Source organism: Hyperolius riggenbachi, chromosome 1 (genome assembly GCF_040937935.1).
Source record: "Hyperolius riggenbachi isolate aHypRig1 chromosome 1, aHypRig1.pri, whole genome shotgun sequence".
Classification (NCBI taxonomy): domain Eukaryota; kingdom Metazoa; phylum Chordata; class Amphibia; order Anura; family Hyperoliidae; genus Hyperolius; species Hyperolius riggenbachi.
In genome coordinates, this window is record NC_090646.1 from 615,686,312 (window position 1) to 615,706,842 (window position 20,531).

A 20,531-nucleotide genomic window follows, 5' to 3' on the forward strand; every position below is an offset into this window, starting at 1 on the left:
AAGTTTAAAAGCCATTTTTTCTTTGATATTTTTTTTTTTAAATCGATTTTCTCAAACTACAAGTCCAATTTGAAATATTTTTTTTTTTTTACTTGTTCCCATGGAAACAGAGAATCCATGCCGTACATATCGGTGGGTCATTTGTAAGTCGGGCGTTCGTAAGTCGGGGACTACCTGTACAATAAAACAGGAGAAACAAACAGTAAGATTGTACAGTCAAGTCAGTTGGGCGGGTGGCACTTGCGGCAACAAGTAAGGGGTGATTGTGTGATCGGAGTGCCCATAAACATCACCAAGAGGCAGCCCCGATGAGATGGATCTCTGCCTTAGAAAACTTGTAGGAGGCGTCCACACCTGCGACTGCTACAGACTTAGGCACTTTGTTATTGACCTGAGGAAGCGGGCCAGTACCCGTGAAACGCATTGTCTTTATTGTGCATTATTAAAATTATTTCTACCCATGTGGTTTGTCCATTCGTGGAGGTAAGATCTAATTATTCCTATACCTTATGATTTAAGATAGTTATATATTCTGAGCACCTCGTACAGTTTTCTCAGTCGTAGTCAAACCCTTCGGGGTAGTATATGATACACCACATGTCCAAATACCTAAGGAGAGCGAGCGGATCTAGGATTCCGAACGGGAACGGTTAATTTCCAGTAGGCTCTGTCGGTGGTTGCAGGAGTGCAACCCACCCTTGTGAGTATATTTCACTACCCTACTCATACCAACTTTACCTAACCATACTGCACCATCAGGCTCCTGGTCTCTCTCATTACAGATCCTTGGCGGATGGAATCTCAACCACCAGGAATCGTCCCATTATCTCTGCCTTAGGCTATGAACCGAGGGTACAGTCTTGCCAAGAGCCATCTTGTGTCTCTCAATCAAAGAGCTAAAGAGACTCTAACTTTAAAAACGTGCCTTTGGGTGTACTTGCTTCGGCAGGGGGAAGCCCCTAGATCCTATCGAAGCTTTCCCCGTCGTTCTCCCTCCCATGGTGGTTTTGCTGGGTCCCCAAAACCACAGCTGACAAGGAGAGTCGGCTGTAGCACAGGCATGGTAGTGCCTGCAATATTTACCTTCCCCGGATCCAGCGCAGTAGCGGCTCTCCGCTCGGACGGGCTCAGGCGAAAATGGCAGATCCCAAACAGGTCTGCTCTACTGTGCAGGTGAATTGCGCCTGGGCAGTAGAGCAGATCCGATCGTGATTGGCTGTTTTTTTTTTTTTTGTTTTACTGATGTTTATTAAAAGATTTTCTTAACAGAAAGGGAAAAACAAAACACAAAGAGAATACACAGTGTTGGGTAAACATAATAATCATGTCAAGGGCTAACAGCGCCTAACGTGGTGAGATCAATAACTGTAGACTAGTTCAGGAACAGTTCATCTCAAGAGCGTTAGTCCAGTTCGGAAAAAGTTCTGACGGCTTGGAGTTGTGGTGAACCTGTAACCATCCAACGATTATACAAATATGTATTCTTGATCATCTTGCAGATTAATTTAAGAAAAGTAGAGCAATTCTAGAGGGCAACTTAAATAACATAATTGAATATTATGCACTGGCACTGTTAGCCTAATCAACACTGAAACTGGGGGCATAACAGTATGGGGGGTCACACCAAAGATCAATGGGTAATGGAGGGAAGGCCTATAGGAGGGGGACGAAAGAGATATACCATTGGCCTTCCGATAGGACTAAGGTCGAAGGTTATGTATATGTATGCAGGGGCTTAAAGGTGTAAGTTTGAGTATTTGGCTCTTTAGTGGTGGGATATTCCTGGCCTGTCTATATGTTGTAGGGGAGTGTGTGTATTCTAGGAGTAGGATTGGTGAGTGTGATTTAGGGGGGCCGTAAGTCGGGAGAGGATAGGGACCAAGGGCTCCAGACTTTGTGAAAACTGGATTCATTGTCTCTTAGTGATGCTGTCATTCTTTCCATCTCTTTGGTCCATTCGATCTTATGTTTGACCTCCGTTAATGTCGGGGGAGTAATGTTTTTCCAGGATGAGGCAATTGATAGACGAGTGGCTGTCAAAATGTGAGTGATTAAGCGTATCGTGTGCCTGGGGGTATCTGGGGGAGGTTTACCAAGGACCATATAGACGGGGTCAAGAGGGATTAAAATCCCAGTTTTTAATTGAATGAGGCGTTGCACTTTAGACCATAGTGGGGAGATCTTTGGGCAAAACCAAAAGATATGTTCCAGGCTTCCCTTTTCATTGCAGCCTCTCCAACACAATTGAGAGGATTCTGGATATATCTTTGAAAGCTTAGCTGGAGTAAGATACCACCGGAACATAACTTTGTATATGTTTTCTCTTATCTGTATGCACATAGAGGAGTGCTTGGCGTTTTCCCATATCTCCTCCCAGTCCTCTAATTGTATAGTTTGAGATAGGGCAGATTCCCATTTGGACATATATGTGTGGGCAGGAGTGATTAGTCCTGATTTAGTATGTAGCAGGGTGTAGATCTGAGAGATCAGACCCTTTTGGTAGCCCTCAGAGTTGCATATATGTTCAAAGGGTGTTAGCGGGGGAACAGAGGAGGAGGGAGAATTCCGCAGTAGGGAGAGGAGGAAGTGCTTTGTTTGGGTATATTCTAATATGTATTGGGGTGAGGATGGTATTTTATCTTTTAGGGAGGACCTAGATTGTAAAAGGCCAGTGAGAGGGTCTTTCCAATTAAGCAGGTTAAAGAAATTGAGGTTGTACCATCTAGACATAAAGTCTCTAGACATTCCAGGGGGGAAAGCAGGGTTGCCTAGAATAGGCATTAATGGGGAGGGGGAAGATCTCAAGTTAGCTGATGTAGCCGTTGATCTCCAGATTTGTACAGTGAATTTTATAGTAGGGAGTAGTTGAGATAAGGGTATTTTAGGAGGGTGATTGGACCAAATCAGGGAGGCAAGGGAGGTTGGGAGTAAAGTAAGTGCCTCGATAAGGCCCCATTTAGTGTGAACTTTAAGTTTGGACCATTCACGTAGCTGGCGGAGATGTGCAGCTTGGTAATAGTATCGGAGGAGGGGTAACCCCAAACCCCCTTGTTCCCTAGGGGAAAGGAGGATTGAGGCTCGTATTCTTGGTCGTTTATGATTCCAGACAAATTTAGCGAAGGCTGCTTGCAAAATTGATAACTGGGAGGCTGGGACTAGTACTGGTAGGGTTTCAAAGAGATAAAGGAGTCTTGGGAGTATGTTCATTTTTAAAGTATAAATCCTTCCTATCCAGGCGATCTTGTAGGCGGTCCACTTGTGAAGGTCTTTAAGTATTTGTGTGATTGGCTGTTTTTGACTGACCCCGAGTGGAGAGCCACGACTGCTCCTGCGCTGGAGCCGGGGAAGGTAAAGATTTACATGGCTGCCGTTCGGGGACCGCTAGCGCTGCCACCATGGGATGGAGAAGGACGGGGGAAGCCTCGATAGGATCCAGAGGCTTCCCCCTCCTGAGGTAAGTACTCCCCAGGGGACGTTTTTAAAGTTACAGGTCCTCGTTAAGCATATTTACAATGAGATTTGCATAAAGCTGATGTAACTCATGAGCAGACTGCAGTCCTGCTTTAATGTGTGTAATGGGCGGCTTGCAGAACAATAGCAGTTGAAGCACATGCGGCTGTGTTTCCCACAAGGCAGTCTGTTCTGAAGTTTTTTGTTTTTGAAAGCTGAGATGAGTCACACCAGAGTCTTGCATTACAGCACATTGTTAGTCATTACTGTAGGGGTTTTCTTATGTCGTGCCGTTTGATTGCAGTTTTACATGTGGAAATCATTGCCTGATAACAGCGACTGGGAGCAGTCTGCACCGTTATTACAATCATCCTCGCCGTGCCACACACTTAGCAACCTGACCGTTCAATTTTCTAGTCTAATATTTTGACTGCAGTCTTCCTGGTTAATTCTAAGTACACTTTACTCTGTGATTTTAAAATAAATGATTGGATAGCTAAGCACATTTGCAGTAATGTTCCTAATGGCTGAAATGTTTCTTTGAAAATACCGTATTTTCTGGTGTATAAGACGACTGGGCGTATTCCAGACTTTTCCAGTAAAAATATAGTGTTTGGGATATACTCGCCGTATAAGACTTACCCCTCTTCCAACACGCACCAAATAAAAACTAAAAAAAAAAAATCATAAACTGGTGCTATGTATGAACAGGTGCTGTACTGTATGTGATGCCCAGTATATAACCGTATACAGGTGATTGACTAGTTGGATTGGTCAACTTTCCCTAAGCGGATTGGTCAGCTCTCCCTGTTTATCAGAGCGGTAAGGAAGAACAGATTGCTCTGTGCCCATAAAACATGCCTCTTTCACCCGTCTGGCCTGCCCTTGTTTCCTATTTACCTCCTTCTCTGCTTCTCAGATCTCTCACATGTGCGCCTGCGCTGCTTCGCTACAGTCCTCAGCAGTGAGATCTGAGAGGCGGTAACAGTATAGGGCGGGCCAGATGGGTGGATGAGGTGTTTTTTATGGGCACAGCGCAATCTTTCTTCCACATCCTGGGCACCCCAGACCTTGCAGCATCAGCGGTAAGCTCCCCCCAGCATATGCGGCGAATCTCCAGCACCTGCTAATCAATCATCAGCATGTCGCATATGACATCACGTATCAATATCGCTTTAACATCAGCATGTCCCGTATGCACATCTCATATCAACATCATGTATCTCCTGGCATCAATGACACCCGACGTATAAGACGACCCCCTGACTTCAGAAGATTATCAAGGGTTAAAAAGTAGTCTTATACGCCAAAATATACTGTATGTATCCTTTTATAGCAGTAGCCACGGAAGTGATGCAGAGGAAGGGTCAGAAGTACCAGACTAGCCTGACATGCCAAGCGGTTCCCTAACGAGCTGCACATGATGATGTCATTTATTGCGCATGTTGGACCAGGGCTGCAGGGGATAGGGGGATGTAATGTGGTGTCGCCTTACTAACACTATTCTCTTGTCTTCTTCTCTGGTCACTTCTTCTCACTCCCGCTTACAAGACTTCTCTCGAACCTCTCCCTTCCTCTGGAACACCCTCCCCAACACATCTGCTACTCACCCACACCTACTCTTTTTTTTTTTTATATTTTTTTTATTTTTTAGGCGCAATCTGAAAACATAATACAGAATTATGGGGACACAAAAACGCCTGTAGACGTCCACTACAGGCTGAAGTAGTTTTGTACTGAAATATCTTTAGACGTCCGTTTCGTATGGATGCCTGTAGCAGTGTGTAAGGGTTAAATTGGGTTAGCGCAGTTAAAAACGAGCAAAAGTGAAGCAGTTGCCATGAGCAACCAATCAGACTTTTTTGTTTTCCTTTCACCAGCTAGAACACGATTGGTTTCCTCTGGCAGGCTACTGCACATTTGCTTGTGTTGGTCTTGGGTGATTGCTCAGTCTCAAAGTGCTTCAGGTCTGGAATTTGCCTGTATCCTCCTGTCATTGGCTGCAGGTCACATGATGACTTCTGGCGGGTCATCAGGTTTCATAACCTGGCTGATTAGCAGCCATCGCTAATTTGGAGACTATCTAAATTGCCTTTCTGTCTTTTCTTCCGGTTTCTAAACATTAGTGTGGCCTGTTCATTTGAGCATGGTTTTATTTCAGATCCTCAAGTTTTTATTTTCATAGATGGATATTTATTATAATAATAATGAGAAAAATGTAAAGCTAAGCTTGTCTTTCTGGTAACTGAGTTGTTCATGTCATTTTTGTGCCATTGTCATTTCTAATGCTTGTCTCTTTCTATCCCTGCCAGGGCGGAATGACAGCGGGGAAGAGAACGTTCCAATAGATCTCAGCAGAGGTAAGCATGACGGCCGCGGGTGGAATGAACTGAATGCGCTTAAAGCAATCATCTGGTCACATAACATAACTGTATATTTTCAAAACACAGCCTCGAGGTTTTGTTTTACGAAAACAGCTATTTGTCGACAATGTGCTGCTGTGCTTTTCCCACGTGTCCCTTCATACTGTTGGCTCGTTGCCATGGCAGCATTTGTAGATTAGCATCTATTGAAAAGGCTGAATTAAAGTGAACCAGAGATGAAGCACCCTCATGGATTTTACCATATATATCAGTGAGAACATTAGAGAAAACACATATCCTGCTTTCTGCTTCATCATTTACTGCTCAGCCTGCTTATCAGCCCTGATAAAATCCCCGACTTGGCATTCAGTCTGGCTTTGCTCAGGAATCTTTATAGCTGAGTCTGTCTTCTTTGATGTCTTTTCAAGCCCAAGCCTGCCCCCTTCTGGCTCTGCTGTAATGAGTCAGCTATAATGATTCCTGAGCAAAGCCAGACTGAATGCTCAGTCTGGGATTTTATCAGGGCTGATAACAAGCAGGCTGAACAGTGCAGAATGAAACAGAGAGCAGGCTAGGTGTTTTCTCTAATGTTCCCACTGATATATATGATAAATACATGAGGTTGGCTTCGTCTCTGGTTCACTTTAATGTTTAATTCCTTCCTCTACCTCCACACCTCTGCCATGTGTCCAGGAGAAGGGGAGGGGCGTTAGTAGTCATGCCTCATACAAGGGTACGGGTGTGCTCGCCTGCAGGTACCCGATCCCCTGCCTTGGCAGAGTTTAATCCAACGGGTGTGCATGGCTTTAGATTCTCAAGATTAAGGCATTTAAAGTGGTATAAAACTCAAAATACATTTTTACTATATAACATTAAAAAAGTGAAAAAATAACACAGAACATAAAAGTACTGATATGTCACTGAATGGCATGTTTACACTTTACTTAAACTAACTGATAACATTGCTGGTTTCAGGACAAATTGTGAGATTGACTTTGTAACACACACACACAAATTGGTTGTAAAGTGAACCCGAGGTGAAAGTACACTGATGAGACAAACAATAATATTTATCCTATACTTATCCGCCTACTAAAAGACTTTTCTAAATATCCCTGGGTTGTCTTTTTATATTTAACCAGCTGAGCGGTCTGGACGAGCTCAGCTCGTCCAACACCGCCAGCGGCTGCCGCTCAGGCCCTGCTGGGCCGATTTTAACGAAATAAAAAGCAGCACACGCAGCCGGCACTTTGCCAGCCGCGTGTGCTGCCTGATCGCCGCCGCTCTGCGGCGATTCGCCGCGAGCAGCGGCGAAAGAGGGCCCCCCTAGCCGCCTGAGCCCAGCGTAGCCGGAACAAAAAGTTCCGGCCAGCGCTAAGGGCTGGATCGGAGGCGGCTGACGTCAGGACGTCGGCTGACGTCGATGACGTCACTCCGCTCGTCGCTATGGCGACGATATAAGCGAAACAAGGAAGGCCGCTCATTGCGGCCTTCCTTGTTTATTCTGGGCGCCGGAGGCGATCGGAAGATCGCCTCCGGAGCGCCCTCTAGTGGGCTTTCATGCAGCCAACTTTCAGTTGGCTGCATGAAATAGTTTTTTTTTTATTTAAAAAAAACCCTCCCGCAGCCACCCTGGCGATTTAATCAGAACGCCAGGGTGGTTAAACATTTGCAAAATAGGTTGCATGTTTTACTGTTTCTAATCAGTTGAAGCCTATTAGAGTCTGAAGCCAGTAAAATTACCTTTTTTCTGTTTCCCATTCCTCTTCAGCATTAACATCAATGATGATTTGCCACATCCCCTCGGCAGAACAATGTATTTAACCCCCCCGGAATCCCAGGGAAAAATTCTATGACTTTCCAGGTCGTAGATTTTGCTGCCCACGGGGAGGCAGAGCTGAGCACAGTAGCTCTGCCTCCAGTCCAATCAATCTCTGCTGATGTCCACCTCTCCCCCTCCCCTCTCAGCGAAAGAAGACTGAGAGGGGCTGGGAGGGGCGGAGATCTGCAGAGACTGACTTCACTGGAGGCGGAGCTACTGCGCTCAGCTGTGCTTTTTCCTGGAAGTAACAGAGGCTTTTGCCCCGGAGATTTCAGGGGGTTAAAAACATCGTTCTGCCTCGGGGATGCGGCGAATCATGTTTGATGTTAATGCTGAAGAGGAATGGGAAAATAAAAACGGTAATTTTACTGGCTTCAGACTCTAAGTGTCCCAGAGTTAGATAAAGGTCAGTAGTTCATGTATTTTATCTCTCATGCTCTCACAATTTGTTTTCTGCCAGGAAAACGTTTATGGTTGTAATTTGCTTATCAGTGATGTTTACTATATTCCAGACAAAGCACTACAAGACATTGGTTGTCACCTCAATGCCTAGAAACTCTCTTTCAGGCAGCAAAATAAAATAAGTAAAACAAAAATTGCTTGTAATTAGTGGGTATAGAAAAGATCAATCCGTTTCTTGGCTCCTGAAAGACCTTTCCGTCTTCCATCCAGTGCTGCACTGATGTTTTGGGGATTCTATATGGGGAAAGCAAAAGAAATGTCAAAGGATCTGCGGGAAAAGGTAGTTGAACTCTATAAAACAGGAAAGGAATATAAGAAAATATCCAAGGAATTGAGAATGCCAATCAGCAGTGTTCAAACTCTAGTTAAGAAATGGTAAATTATGAGTTCTGTTGAAACCTAAACCACAGTTAAGTAGACCGACTAAAATTTCAGCCACAACTGCCAGAAAAATTGTTTGGGATGCAAGGAATAACCCACAAATAACTTCAGGTGAAATACAGGACTCTGAAAAATGTGGTCTGGCAGTTTCAAGATACACAATAAGGAGGTACAGAAAACCATTATGCTGGGCATACACTGTATGTTTTTGCCCGTGTAATCGAGCTGTAGCTCGATTCCGGCACGTCCCCGCGATTCCCGCTTGTTCCCGCGAGCGCTTCTTATCATCTTTTCGTTTTTTACCATTGTCCTGCCTGGGGAATCGGTCTGGTGGGCGATCGGACACGTCGGAACTTATCAATCGAGCCATCAGCGACTCGATTACACTGTGCCGGAACCATGTATGCCCAGCATTAGGAGCTTGCCACTAGCTGCAGTCGGCTTCAAAAAGCACAACTTAGACCGAGAAATCGGCTGTGAGAAATAAATGTGGAGACATACTCAGGTCTGCATGGTGCAGATGGTCTGCCTGTTTTGAAGACTGCTTTAAAGTGGACCAGAACTGTAACTTTAACTTTCATTTGGTAAAACTATCATCTGAGTAAAGCGTGAAAGGGCAGAAGAGGGTAAGACACAAGTGCTGTCCATTCCTTCTGAATGCCTGAATTCTTCCCATTGGTTCCTTTCATGTGACTGAATGCCTGAGCATGTAGGGAATGGTGTTCATCCATCCGCTCCACCTGAACTCTGACCTCCCCTGCAGCAATGATCACGAGGCCAGTCCAGCAATGTGAACTCTTCCCAGAACTCTCCTGCTGGCCGCTGTTTCTCACCCCTTTCCTTTTCTAGTCATCAGGGTGAGAGATTTACCAACGTTGTTGCAAAACAGGAGCAGAGTGAGGGAAACCACAGCTTCATTCATTAATTCTTTCCCCTCTGCTGTCCAGCGTTTACACCGCAGAAAAAAAAGTAGTAAAACCCACTTCCTACAGATCCACCCATTTCTTTCACACATTACTGTAAACCCTGTCATAAATAAGACAGTTTGATTTGCAGAAGATAGGTGCCTGACTGAAATTACTACAACTTATTAGTGTAGTTTGCCTTAAAACCGAACGTATTTTTGATAATTCAGCTGTAGATGAGCGACTGTGGTTACCCACAATGCATCACTACTGAATATGCAAATTATCTCTTTATACCCCTGAAGCCAGGCTTATGTCCAGAACCGCTGGTGTCTAGCAAGCTTATAGCATATAAATTTTACACAGCCACATCAACCCCACATGCAGACAGTCTGTTTTGTACTGTTGGTCCTTCTCAGTGCATGGCAGGGATTGATATGGCTCTATAAGGATAGGGGTCTGGACCAGAACAACAGAATACCTCAGCAGCTCGAGGTGACCCAAAACTATTAGGAAAGTATAGGGGACTAAAAGAGACCAAAAAGCCCTCCTACTAAAAAAGCAATGCTTAGTTTGTTTTGCCTTTTTAAAGCAGATCCGAGATAAAAAACTAACTATAATAAGTAACTTGTCTATATATCCTATCTAAAGTTTAGATAGTTTACACATCAAATCCAGCTGCAAACCGCTTCAATAGAATATGATTATTTCTTCCCGTGATACAATGACAGCAGCCATGTTGTTTCTAAACATTACACACAGGGAAGCTTATCTGCATCTTCAGCACTCAGCCTGTGAAAAAAAAAACTAATCCCCCCTCCTCCGCCTCCCTCCTCACCTCTGCCTCTGAAATCTCTGGCTAGTAATACCTCCCCCTCCTCCTGCCCAGACTGAGCTCCCATGCGCCCTTGCTACTGTCTGAAAAGGCCAAGGCTCTCTGAAAACCTGTGGGCGAGGCTTGTTTAGTTTATAGGGAATAAGAATATTAAAACAAAAACAAAAAAGTATTTGGCTTGAGGAATGCCTTATAAACAATAGGAAAGGAACACAATTATGCAATGAGTAAAAGTTCATCTCGGATCCACTTTAAAATAGAAGGTACGTGCAGTAATTCTTATTATTGATTTATAAAGTGCAAACCTATTCCGTGGCACTATACAAAGTTGGAAACAAACACGAGGTACATAATAATACAGACAACGATGTACATCAAATATGGACACGGTATATAATATTGGATTGGCAGACATGATAATTACAGTAACCTAATGAACAAAATATATAGCCGATTCCAAGACCTGAAAGGGTGAGAGGAGTGGGGAGGAAACAAGACGTTGGGTAATGTACAATATGTATACCCAGAGGCAGCATGCGTTTTGTTGGTAGGTTGGTTTTGTTTAGGTTATATTTAGACAGGAGCACAACTTTGCCAGAGATTGAAGGGCCTAACTTAGTGTATGCTTGACGAAAAAGAAGTTTTGAGGGATCGCTAAAATATATTTCCAAGGTTGGAGAGTGAGGGGAGGGATGTATTTTGGAAGGGGATTTCAGAGGAGGGGTAAGGCACGTGAGAAATCTTATACGTGAGTGAGAGGAGGTTAGAGGAGGAAAGAAGGAGGTTGTGTACAGATCTAAGATTGGGTTGGTATCTGGAAACTAGTGAGGAGTTGTGAAGTGGAGAGCTTTGTTGGGTAGGGTTAAGAGTTTGAAATGGATTCTCTGGTTAATTGGCAGCCAATGATGATGTGGATCACACTGTCTGAAGTTACACATAGAAAAATGTACATTTCAGAAGCTGGTGCAGACAGTAAAGCGAGCCATTGATGGGTCAGTAATAGCCTAGTCCAGCAAACGATTAGTCGTGCATGAAGATGATTTTGTTATAGAAAGCATAGTTCTGCTTTTTGTACCATGGAAGAAAATGGTCAGTTAGAAACGCCACGTACGTTCTTTACAGAAGTCCGTTTCACACCTTCAGGGACCCTAAAGGGGCCAAGCATCTCTCTTCCCATGATTTAGTCCCAAAAACATGATTCCGCCACCTCCTTGTTGACGTTACAGCCTTGTTGGGACATGGTGGCTGTCTACCCACCATCCACCACTCCATCCATCTGCACCATCCAGGGTTGCACAGAACTCATCAGTAAACCAGACTGTTTAAAATTCGTGTTAGGGCTGGTTCACACTGCAAGAGCTTTTAAATCACTAGTGATTTGAGAAGCTCTTGCTAATGCAATGCTGTGAGTGATTTTTATATTTTATTTGGGATCACACCCATAGCATTACGCTAGCAAGAGTTTTTTTTTTTAAATCACAATCGCTTAAAAAAAGCTCTTGCAGTTTGAACCAGCCTCAGGCCTGGAACCCACTACAGAACGCTATCGCTAATCGCAATCGCTAGCGTTTTGTATGAGCGGTTTGTAAGCGATTTCATGAGCGTTTTAGGCTGCGATTTTTAGAAAGTGTAATCAATTTGCCAGCGGTTGTGTAGCGATTAGCGATTTAAAGTCTGATTGGTCCTTTCATTTATTTTTAATTTTGTTACAGGGTACATTAACTTTAAAACGCAAGCAAAATCGCTCCGTGCAGGTTTTGATGAGCGATTACGCCAGCGATTTTATATACTTTACATTGCAGCGCTAACGCTAACAAAATGCTGCATGTCCTGCGCTTGGGATTTTGGGAATCGCAAACGCTCCAGTGGACAGTGGCACATCCGTTTACATTTGCTGAGCGTTTTTGGAAATCGCTAGTGGTTTCAAGCGCTCCCTAAATGCTCTGAAAAGCACTCTTGTGGGTTCCAGCCCTCAATGTGGTTCTGGGCTAAATACAGCTATTTCTGCTTGTGAGCATTGGTTAGGGGGTGGCCGAGTAAAAGGTTTCTGCATAACTGCAATTCTCTTGAGGATCCTGCACCTTGACGTTAACAGGATTCCAGAGACACCAGCAACTTCAAATACCTGTTTGCTGCTTTGTAATGGCATTTTAGCAGCTGTTCTCTTTCCCTGTCTACGACCGCGCTATGCAGATGGGCGTGATCGCGGTGGCAGCCCCAGGACCACCTAACTGCAATTGGCATTAAGTCCTGGGGTGGAGTTTTGCAGGAGATTGCGTGTGCATCTCCGATTGATCGTGATCGCCGCTAGGAGACTGTTAGGCGCCGTCTAATAACACTGTACAGCGCTGCGATTTAAAGAGACTGAAGCGACAATAATTCTCGCTTCAGAGCTCATAGTTAGCAGGGGCACGTGTGCCCCTGCTAAACCGCCGCTATCGCGCCGCTAAACGGGGGTCCCTTCACCCCCAAACCCACCTCCGCAAGACTTGGTCGCAAAGTTGGTCGTGAAATGAGGCAGGGCTAATGGCTGCAGCCCTGCCTCCAGTCGAGTCTATCAAACGCGCATCGCCGCCTCTCCCCCACCCCTCTCAGTGAAGGAAGACTGAGAGGGGCGGGGAAGAGGCGGAGGTACGCGTCTGATAGACGCGCGGGAGGCAGGGCTGCGGCGGTTAGCCCTGCCTCAATGCGGAAGAGATTTCGCTCTGTACGGGGTGGGTTTGGGGGTGAAGGGACCCCCGGTAAGCCGCGGGATAGCGGCGGTTTAGCAGGGGCACACATGCCCCTGCTATCTATGAGGTCTGAAGCAAGATTTATTCTCGCTTTAGACTCTCTTTAAGGCAGCACTGTACTGGGGACAGCTGTGTGATAGGAGCAATCTGCTGTCATAGGCTGATGCCTATGACAGCCGATCGCGCTGGTAGGGAGGGAGGGCTGGCAAAAAAAAAAAAAAATAGCAATATTTATTTAAAAAAAACAACAAATATTTATTAAAAAAATAAACACAGGATCAGAGATCACAGCCCAACAACAAAAAGCTCTGTTGGTGGGCAGAAAGGGGGAAATAGGTTGATATTACAGTTTAACAGAATGATGACCCAGTAGCTGTTATAGGTTAATGGCCATTTTTAAAGTGGAGGACGGAGAATTCCAGTGATCACAGTGGAAAAATGGGATGCAGGAGAGGAGAAAGAGATCAAGGAGTAGACTACACAGGAGGTAAATATGACCTGCGTATGGTAATTTTGACTTTTTATTTTCAGTTCAGGTTCTCTTTAAGTTTTCGAAAGATACTCCTTCTGTCCCCAATTTTTTTTTTTTTTTTTTAGTATTTTTTTTCCTTTTATGAGGCTCACTCAGCAAACTAGTTATCAGAGGTGTCCAAGATTGATTTCAGTGATCAATAGAGCCCTGAGACACAATACCATCCATAAGTTTAATAGAAAAACTAAATATTTATTTTTTAGACAGGGAAATACAATTTACATTATAATCTAGAACAGCGGACCCAAAGTAAAAATACAAGACTTTAGAAATAAAATCTATTTTCTAAATTATAATAATAAATAGCAGCCTTTTTTCAGTTGCATGATAACAAATATAAAATATTTTACATTCAGGCTGCTTCCACACAGGGACGTTACAGGCGCACGTTAGTGCAGCCTGTAACGCTCCCCCAACGCACAGCAATGTAACACAAGTGGGCTGTTCACAGTGTCCACGTTGCGTTACATGTAACGCTGCACGTTGTAGTGAAAGTGCAGCATGCTGTGCATTCTAGCGGTAGACTGTTTGCACATGCTCAGTGGGGGGCGGAGAGGAGGCGGGGAGATGCCGCTACAGTAGCCGCGCACATGGCTACTTAATATGCACTGCACTGGCGGCCTCTGATTTGCCGGCGGGACCACGTGATGCGGAGTGTCTCGCTCCGCATCACGTGGTCCCGCCGGCCAATCAGCGCCACCCTGAGAGACCTTATGCGGATAGAGCCGCCTAACGCGGCTCACTCTACCGTCCTCTCCCGCACCACAATGCGTTGCGTAGGGGCACGTTATGCGACCATAACGTCCCCTAAAACTCAATGTCTTGGTGTGTAAGTAGCCTAATTGTAGGAACCCCTCCCTTCCTTTCAAATTGCCGGACAAAATCTGGCAAACTGGTAGAGTAGGTGGTGTCCGGCAATGAAGGAATTGCTAATGGCTGCCACCTGTATAACCCTAGTTATTAAAAGAGAAGGCTGAAAAGCATGCACTGAAATGCTCATAGGCTTGAAGGAGTGTTTATTTATCTTTGTATGTGTCAGAGTGGTGCAACTAAATATTTTTAATTAAAAAAAAAATGTTTAGTTTGGGTCCGCTTTAAATGTCAGCAACATAGGAAAAAAGTAATTTATGGCTTATTTTGCTCTGAAAGTAATGTACTTCTTATTGGTATGTGTTTACATGTATTTTAAATTTTATTTTTTTTGCTAGTGGTCCTTTAATCATGTGATCAGTAACCATGGTGACTACCCACATATGATTGGTCAAAAGTTCTGAATGAGCGCTAGTAGGACCATATCTATAGATCAATCAGATTTAATCGGTATATTTAATGTGCACCTATTGGAATTACCGCGATTTGCCAGCTCAGCAGTGTTTGTGAATGACCCAAGTTGTTTACCAGAGCAAGCATAGGCAGGTGTATTGAGGATACCTCCCTTCTACCATCCATTATTATAAAATGCTAAATAAAAGGTCAGAATATCCATATGGAACGTCACACTAGGAATTGCCATGCCGCTGTTTAATCTATGCAGAATGTGGTTTACATGAGTCTTCTTGGAATACAACCCCTGGGGTAAATGGAGAACTCCCTGTATCTAGTTTCTGTGAAAGATAGAAGTATTTTTCCATGATATAAGCAGAGTTCAGTGTGTTGGGTATTGAGTGTGGAAATACTGTATTATTCCAACAGCCATCTTCAAGCAAACAAGAAAGAAAAAACGATATCCAGGCACATCGCCTCTACTGTGTTTCCCCCAAATATTTACCCTTCAAAAAATGTGCTAGGGCTTATTTTCAGGGAGGGCTTATATTATCCGGGGGTAGCCATCACCTTTAGTGTATATAGGCAGATTCCCCCTCTGCTCCCTGCTAAATAAGCCCTTGTGGCTGTCAGACTTGTGGATCCCCCTTAGCAGCAGACCTGCTCTCCCTCGCCTGCTTTACAACTTCCGCTGCTCCCATCCTGGCCCCCTTCTGGAGAAAGTCCAGATCCCCCTAAAAGAAGTCCTAAGTGGCAGACCTGTTCTCCCTTTTCCGTCACACACACCCCCCCCCCCGTCCATTTTCCCGTCCGCAGGCTCACTTTACCTCCCCGCTGCTACCGCTCCTGGCCCTGTCCTACTGAAAATCCACATCCTCTTGTTTATTCCCGGCATAATTCACACACCGCAGATTAGCAGTGACGTGTGGTAAAGGCAGCTGATGTATCCGATAAGAGCCCTACCCTATACAGGAAGTGATCTTTGTTTACTTCCTGTATAGGGCAGCACTCTTATTGGATACATTAGCGGGCGGGGGGACGGGGAGAACACGTCTGCCGCTTAGGACTTATTTTAGAGGGATGCAGTCAAAATGTTACTATGTCTTATTTTAGGAGTACGGTAGGTCTTATATTTCGAATATACTCGAAATATTTACTAGGTCTTACTTTCAGTGGATGTCTTAAATTCAATGAAACACGGTAGTTAGGACCTTTTAAAGGGAAGGTTCAAGCAAAATAAAAAAATGAGTTTCACTTACCTGGGGCTTCTACCAGCCCCATGCAGCCATCCTGTGCCCTCTTAGTCACTCACTGCTGCTCCAGTCCCCTGCTGGCAGCTTTCTGACCTCGGAGGTCGGCGGGACGCATTGCGTACATTTTTACGCATTCCCGCTAGTGCAGGAACATTGACACATACATTTTTACGCGTTACAGGTTCAATGCAGTGTTCTCCCCAGGCTCTTTTAGCCGGGTGCTCCACCCGGCTAGATTTGGTGACCACCCGGCTGTCATCGGTTCACCTCCTCATTTCCTCCTATGCTGTAAGCACAGTTGCCCTGCATTATCAACTCGCCCCACCCAGCTACTTTTTCATGCCACCCGGCTGGAAAAAGATTTTGGGGAGAACACTGCAATGCGTAAATTTTTACGCATTGAACCAGTAATGCGTAAAAATGTATGTGTCAATGTTCCTGCACTAGCGGGAATGCGTAAAAATGTACGCAATGCGTCCCGCCGACCTCCGAGGTCAGAAAGCTGCCAGCAGGGGACTGGAGCAGCAGTGAGTGACTACGAGGGCACAGGATGGCTGCATGGGGCTGGTAGAAGCCCCAGGTAAGTGAAACTCATTTTTTTATTTTGCTTGGACATTCCCTTTAAATGAGTTAAGGAAAGGGAGGTGCTGAAGGGGGTGTGGCCCGAAAAATAGCAAAAAACAAATGTTCAAACAAATGCATTCACGGTTTCACTCATCCAGGCACCACTGTTATCCCTACAGCTAAGTAAAAAGCCAGGTCTTAGTTCACAAAAGAATGCATTCTCTTTTAGTCACCTACACTGTGCAGAAGTACCCAGTATCGTAGGTGTCCTAACTGTGGCCCTGTAACATGCATAGTGCAGACATGCAAACATTCATTGCATCAGAACTATCTATCTAAGGATGAGGAGCACACATCCTGACATCCTCTCCTGGCCCACGCTACACCGTATAAGGCAAAGACCCCGCCCCTGTTACAGCATAGCACCATTGCAGTTTTTTCTGGAGGCTGGGTTACCTCCAGATCCGACACCAGCCCTGTAGCCCACCCCCAGCTCTGTGGCTGTAGTGTAATTGCACAAGATTCCTCTTTAAAGGAAACCTGAGACATTATTAATGTATGTATTTATACTTTCCTCCAGCCCCGTGAGCTGCGTGGGCTCCCTCTCTGTCCTCACCGTTCTTGTGCTATGCTCCCCAGTAATCTGGCCAGTCACGGCCACTCGTGCGCTTCTGCACATGCGCGTCCATGCATGGGAGCGCAACGGGGGTGTGTGAATAAGAGAGTGGCTGGCCAGATTACTGGGGGCATAGCGTAGTCAGAGGGGGTGAGCAAAGGAAATTGTGGCTATCGGAAAACCATTATAACACATAAAGTTGATACTGAAGCGGAAAAAAAAATATGATATAATGAATAAATTGTGTAGCACGAATTATAGAACATTAGTAGCAAGGAAAATAGTTTCATAATTTTTTCAGTTATATCATTTTTTTTTCATAACATTGCATCCTTCTCTAATATTTACAGTTTACACACTACACTCCGCATTCTAAATGATTTCACAGAGCAGGCTTGAACTTTCCTCTGTAGGAAAAAAACAAAACAAAATACAGTGACAGACAGTTGAGATAATAAACTTCAGAAGACAGTGCTCTCTGCGGCTTTGAAAGTTGTGGAGATCAGTAAAGCTTTTTTTGCATTAACAACTGGAGTTTCTTAATTCTACCTGTACTGGAAACTCTATTAGACTCATTTCTCTGCTGTTAATGTTTTATTTCTTAGCAGTACTACACATACAAATCATTATATCATACGTTTTTCACTTCAGATTCATTTTAAATTTACACTGGAGGTCCACTTGCACAGATTAAAAGGAGAGCAAGCTGCTTGGCAAAGCAAAATAAACCATTCATTGGAGATGGGAAGTGAGGGAGAGGGGGAGGGAATGTTTGTGGAGGAAGCGCACAGTGATTGGCTGGATCATCCAGCTGTCCCATTTGACTTTAGGGTTTCCAAGAGGAAGGTCTCCGCACAGGTGTAGGAATTGTTGCCTAATCTGATCACGTATAGATAGGTCAGGGGACAATGACCTCATGACCATATCTAGCTATACATCTGCTCAGGGACATTATGAATTTGTTTACTGCAAACATCCTCAGTGGAATCTGCCTTGTTGTTAGGAGCAGCACAGACATTTCCCCCCACGTTGATGGAATTCCTGTGTAAGTCCTTTATTTAGTACCTGGCCTGAGGCCTGGAATGTGGATCAGTGCTTTACTAGTTATCAGATGGGGCTTCTTGTTGGATGTGTTATGAATGGGGACGATAATCTGTGTGGCACCTGCAGTCAGGCTGGCAGCACGCTTATCTGGGCAGAAAATCATGAGTTTCCTACCGTGTGCATGTCTGCCTTTTCTCTGGGTTTTGCATTATTTGAGTTGCGTTTTGGTGTGCGGTTTGCGTTTTCTACTTAATCTGCCCTTTTTAAAGCAAACCTTAAAGCATAAAAAAGTATGATATAATGAATTGTTAGTGTAGTACGGATAATGAATAGAACATTAGTAGTAAAGGAAAGAGTCTCATATTTTTAGTTTCAGTTATGTAGCTTTTTTTTAAATAACATTTTATCATTCTGTCACAGTTGCAGTTTTAAAACCACACTCTGTCTTTTAAACTAAAACAAAGTAGAAATAATGACCCTGCAGTAAAACCTTATCTCAACCCATCTCTCACTGTTTCTTAGCTGTTTAAGCGCTTCAGAAAGCATGACTGTATACGAGCCAATGGGTCGAATAGTTCACAGAAGCTCTTTTACATAGATAACTGAAGTTTTTTTTAACTGAACTCTTTTTGTACTGGGAAACAATATGAGACTCTTTTCTTTGCTACAACTGTTCTATCCGTTATCTACTCATACAATTCGTTATATCCTACGTTTATTTTCTCTTCAGCTTTGCTTTAATGGGTATAAATACGTGTACGTGTGTTCCCGTCACATTTATTTAGGGTGCAGGGAGAAGCCTAGGTATAGCTCTCCCAACGCAAGGTAATCCAGGGGATTATAAAATATATATTAACCTACTGATGACCTAATTTCTCCTCCTCTGTATGTAATTTGATGTCCGGTTATAGCCAGACGCTTGCCCAGTTTCAGTAGCAGCACTCAGCCAGTGCATGGAAGCAGCAAAGAGACAGTGAATGCAGCTGCTGGTGGGAAATGGGCCGAACTGTCCATACTCTGGCAGCATTTCAGCATGCCGTATGCTGTAATGTGGACAGGCAGTCGCTTCTTCAAGCTAATCCTATCGGGACGCCGGTACAGATCCATCTACTCCAGAACTTTCAGGGCTCTTTCACACCAGAGCCCTTTTTCAGTGTTTTAACGCAAAGTCTATACTTTGCGTTAACCAAGGTAAAAGGAAAGTCCATAGACTTTCATTTTACCTTTCACACCCGACGATGTGTTTTGATGCGTTGCGGTACGACGCACCCGGGAACATTTTATCGTCGGGAATCTGCGTTTTCCCATTGGGTTAATTACTACCGCCGCCACTCGGCGTCGCATCGCAAATTCCTGACACGCCGCAGCCTATTCAACGCGTGCAGGAATCGGCTCCTGCACGCGTTGTCTAATGTGAAAGAGGCCTCAGGCACAGCACCTTCTATCCCCAGGCAGCTGCTGAACACTAGCCCCCCTGCCAGGCCAGCCCTCCTGTGGCACCCTAGCCCCTTGGACAGCACCATTCTCTGGCAGCCCACTCTGAACATCCATATTTAAAGGATAGCAGAGCCAAAACCCTTCAGAGAAACGGGGAAAGCCGGCATGTATGAGGAGCTGTCCTGATAGCCATCGCTCCCACAATCTCCTGTGCCCACCTCTTTTCTTATCTAAAGCCCCCTTGGTGGCTTTTTTCCGGGTTGTCAGAGTCAGACACTACTGCAGCAAAATAGATCAGCAGGATTGCCAGGCAATCTGTATTGTTTAAAGAGGGACTCTAGTGAAAATAATGTAATAAAAAAGTGCTTTATTTTTACAATAATTATGTATAAATTATTTAGTCAGTGTTTGCCCATTATAAAATATTTTCTCTTCCTCATTTACATTCTGACGTTGATTACATGGCAGCATTTTTTACTGCTGGCAGGTGATGTCACTGGAAGGAGAAGCTGCTTGCTTTTTTTGGCAGTTGGAACCAGCTGTAAACAGCTGTTATTTCCCACAGTACAACAAGGTTCCCACAGTGTGGTGTCAGAACCATGGTCCTGACATCACACTGTGGGAGGGGTTTCACCACAAATTCAGCCATACAGAGCCCCCTGGTGATCCGTTTGTGAAAAGGAAAAGATTTCTCGTATGAAAGAGGCTATCGGCTACTGATTGGGATGAAGTTCAATTCTTGGTTATGGTTTCTCTTTGAAAGGAAAGCAATATGGCAGCCTCCATATTCTTCTCCCTTCAGTTGTCCTTTAACGCTTGTCCCTATGTTCTAATTGTATGCTTCCTATTCTTGTTTCACTGTAATCTCTCTC

At 44.5% G+C, this 20,531-nt stretch overlaps 1 protein-coding gene across 2 annotated transcripts in view; it reads left to right on the top strand.

Annotated features, from left to right (window-relative positions):
* The window catches only part of RICTOR (RPTOR independent companion of MTOR complex 2), a 196,497-nt gene that overhangs the window by 25,337 nt on the left and 150,629 nt on the right, over window positions 1-20,531 (top strand). For both annotated transcript variants that reach the window (XM_068250448.1, XM_068250439.1), the window contains exon 2: window positions 5,763-5,810. In XM_068250448.1, coding sequence (XP_068106549.1) covers window positions 5,763-5,810 — 48 coding nt within the window. The remainder of the gene's footprint in view (window positions 1-5,762; window positions 5,811-20,531) is intronic.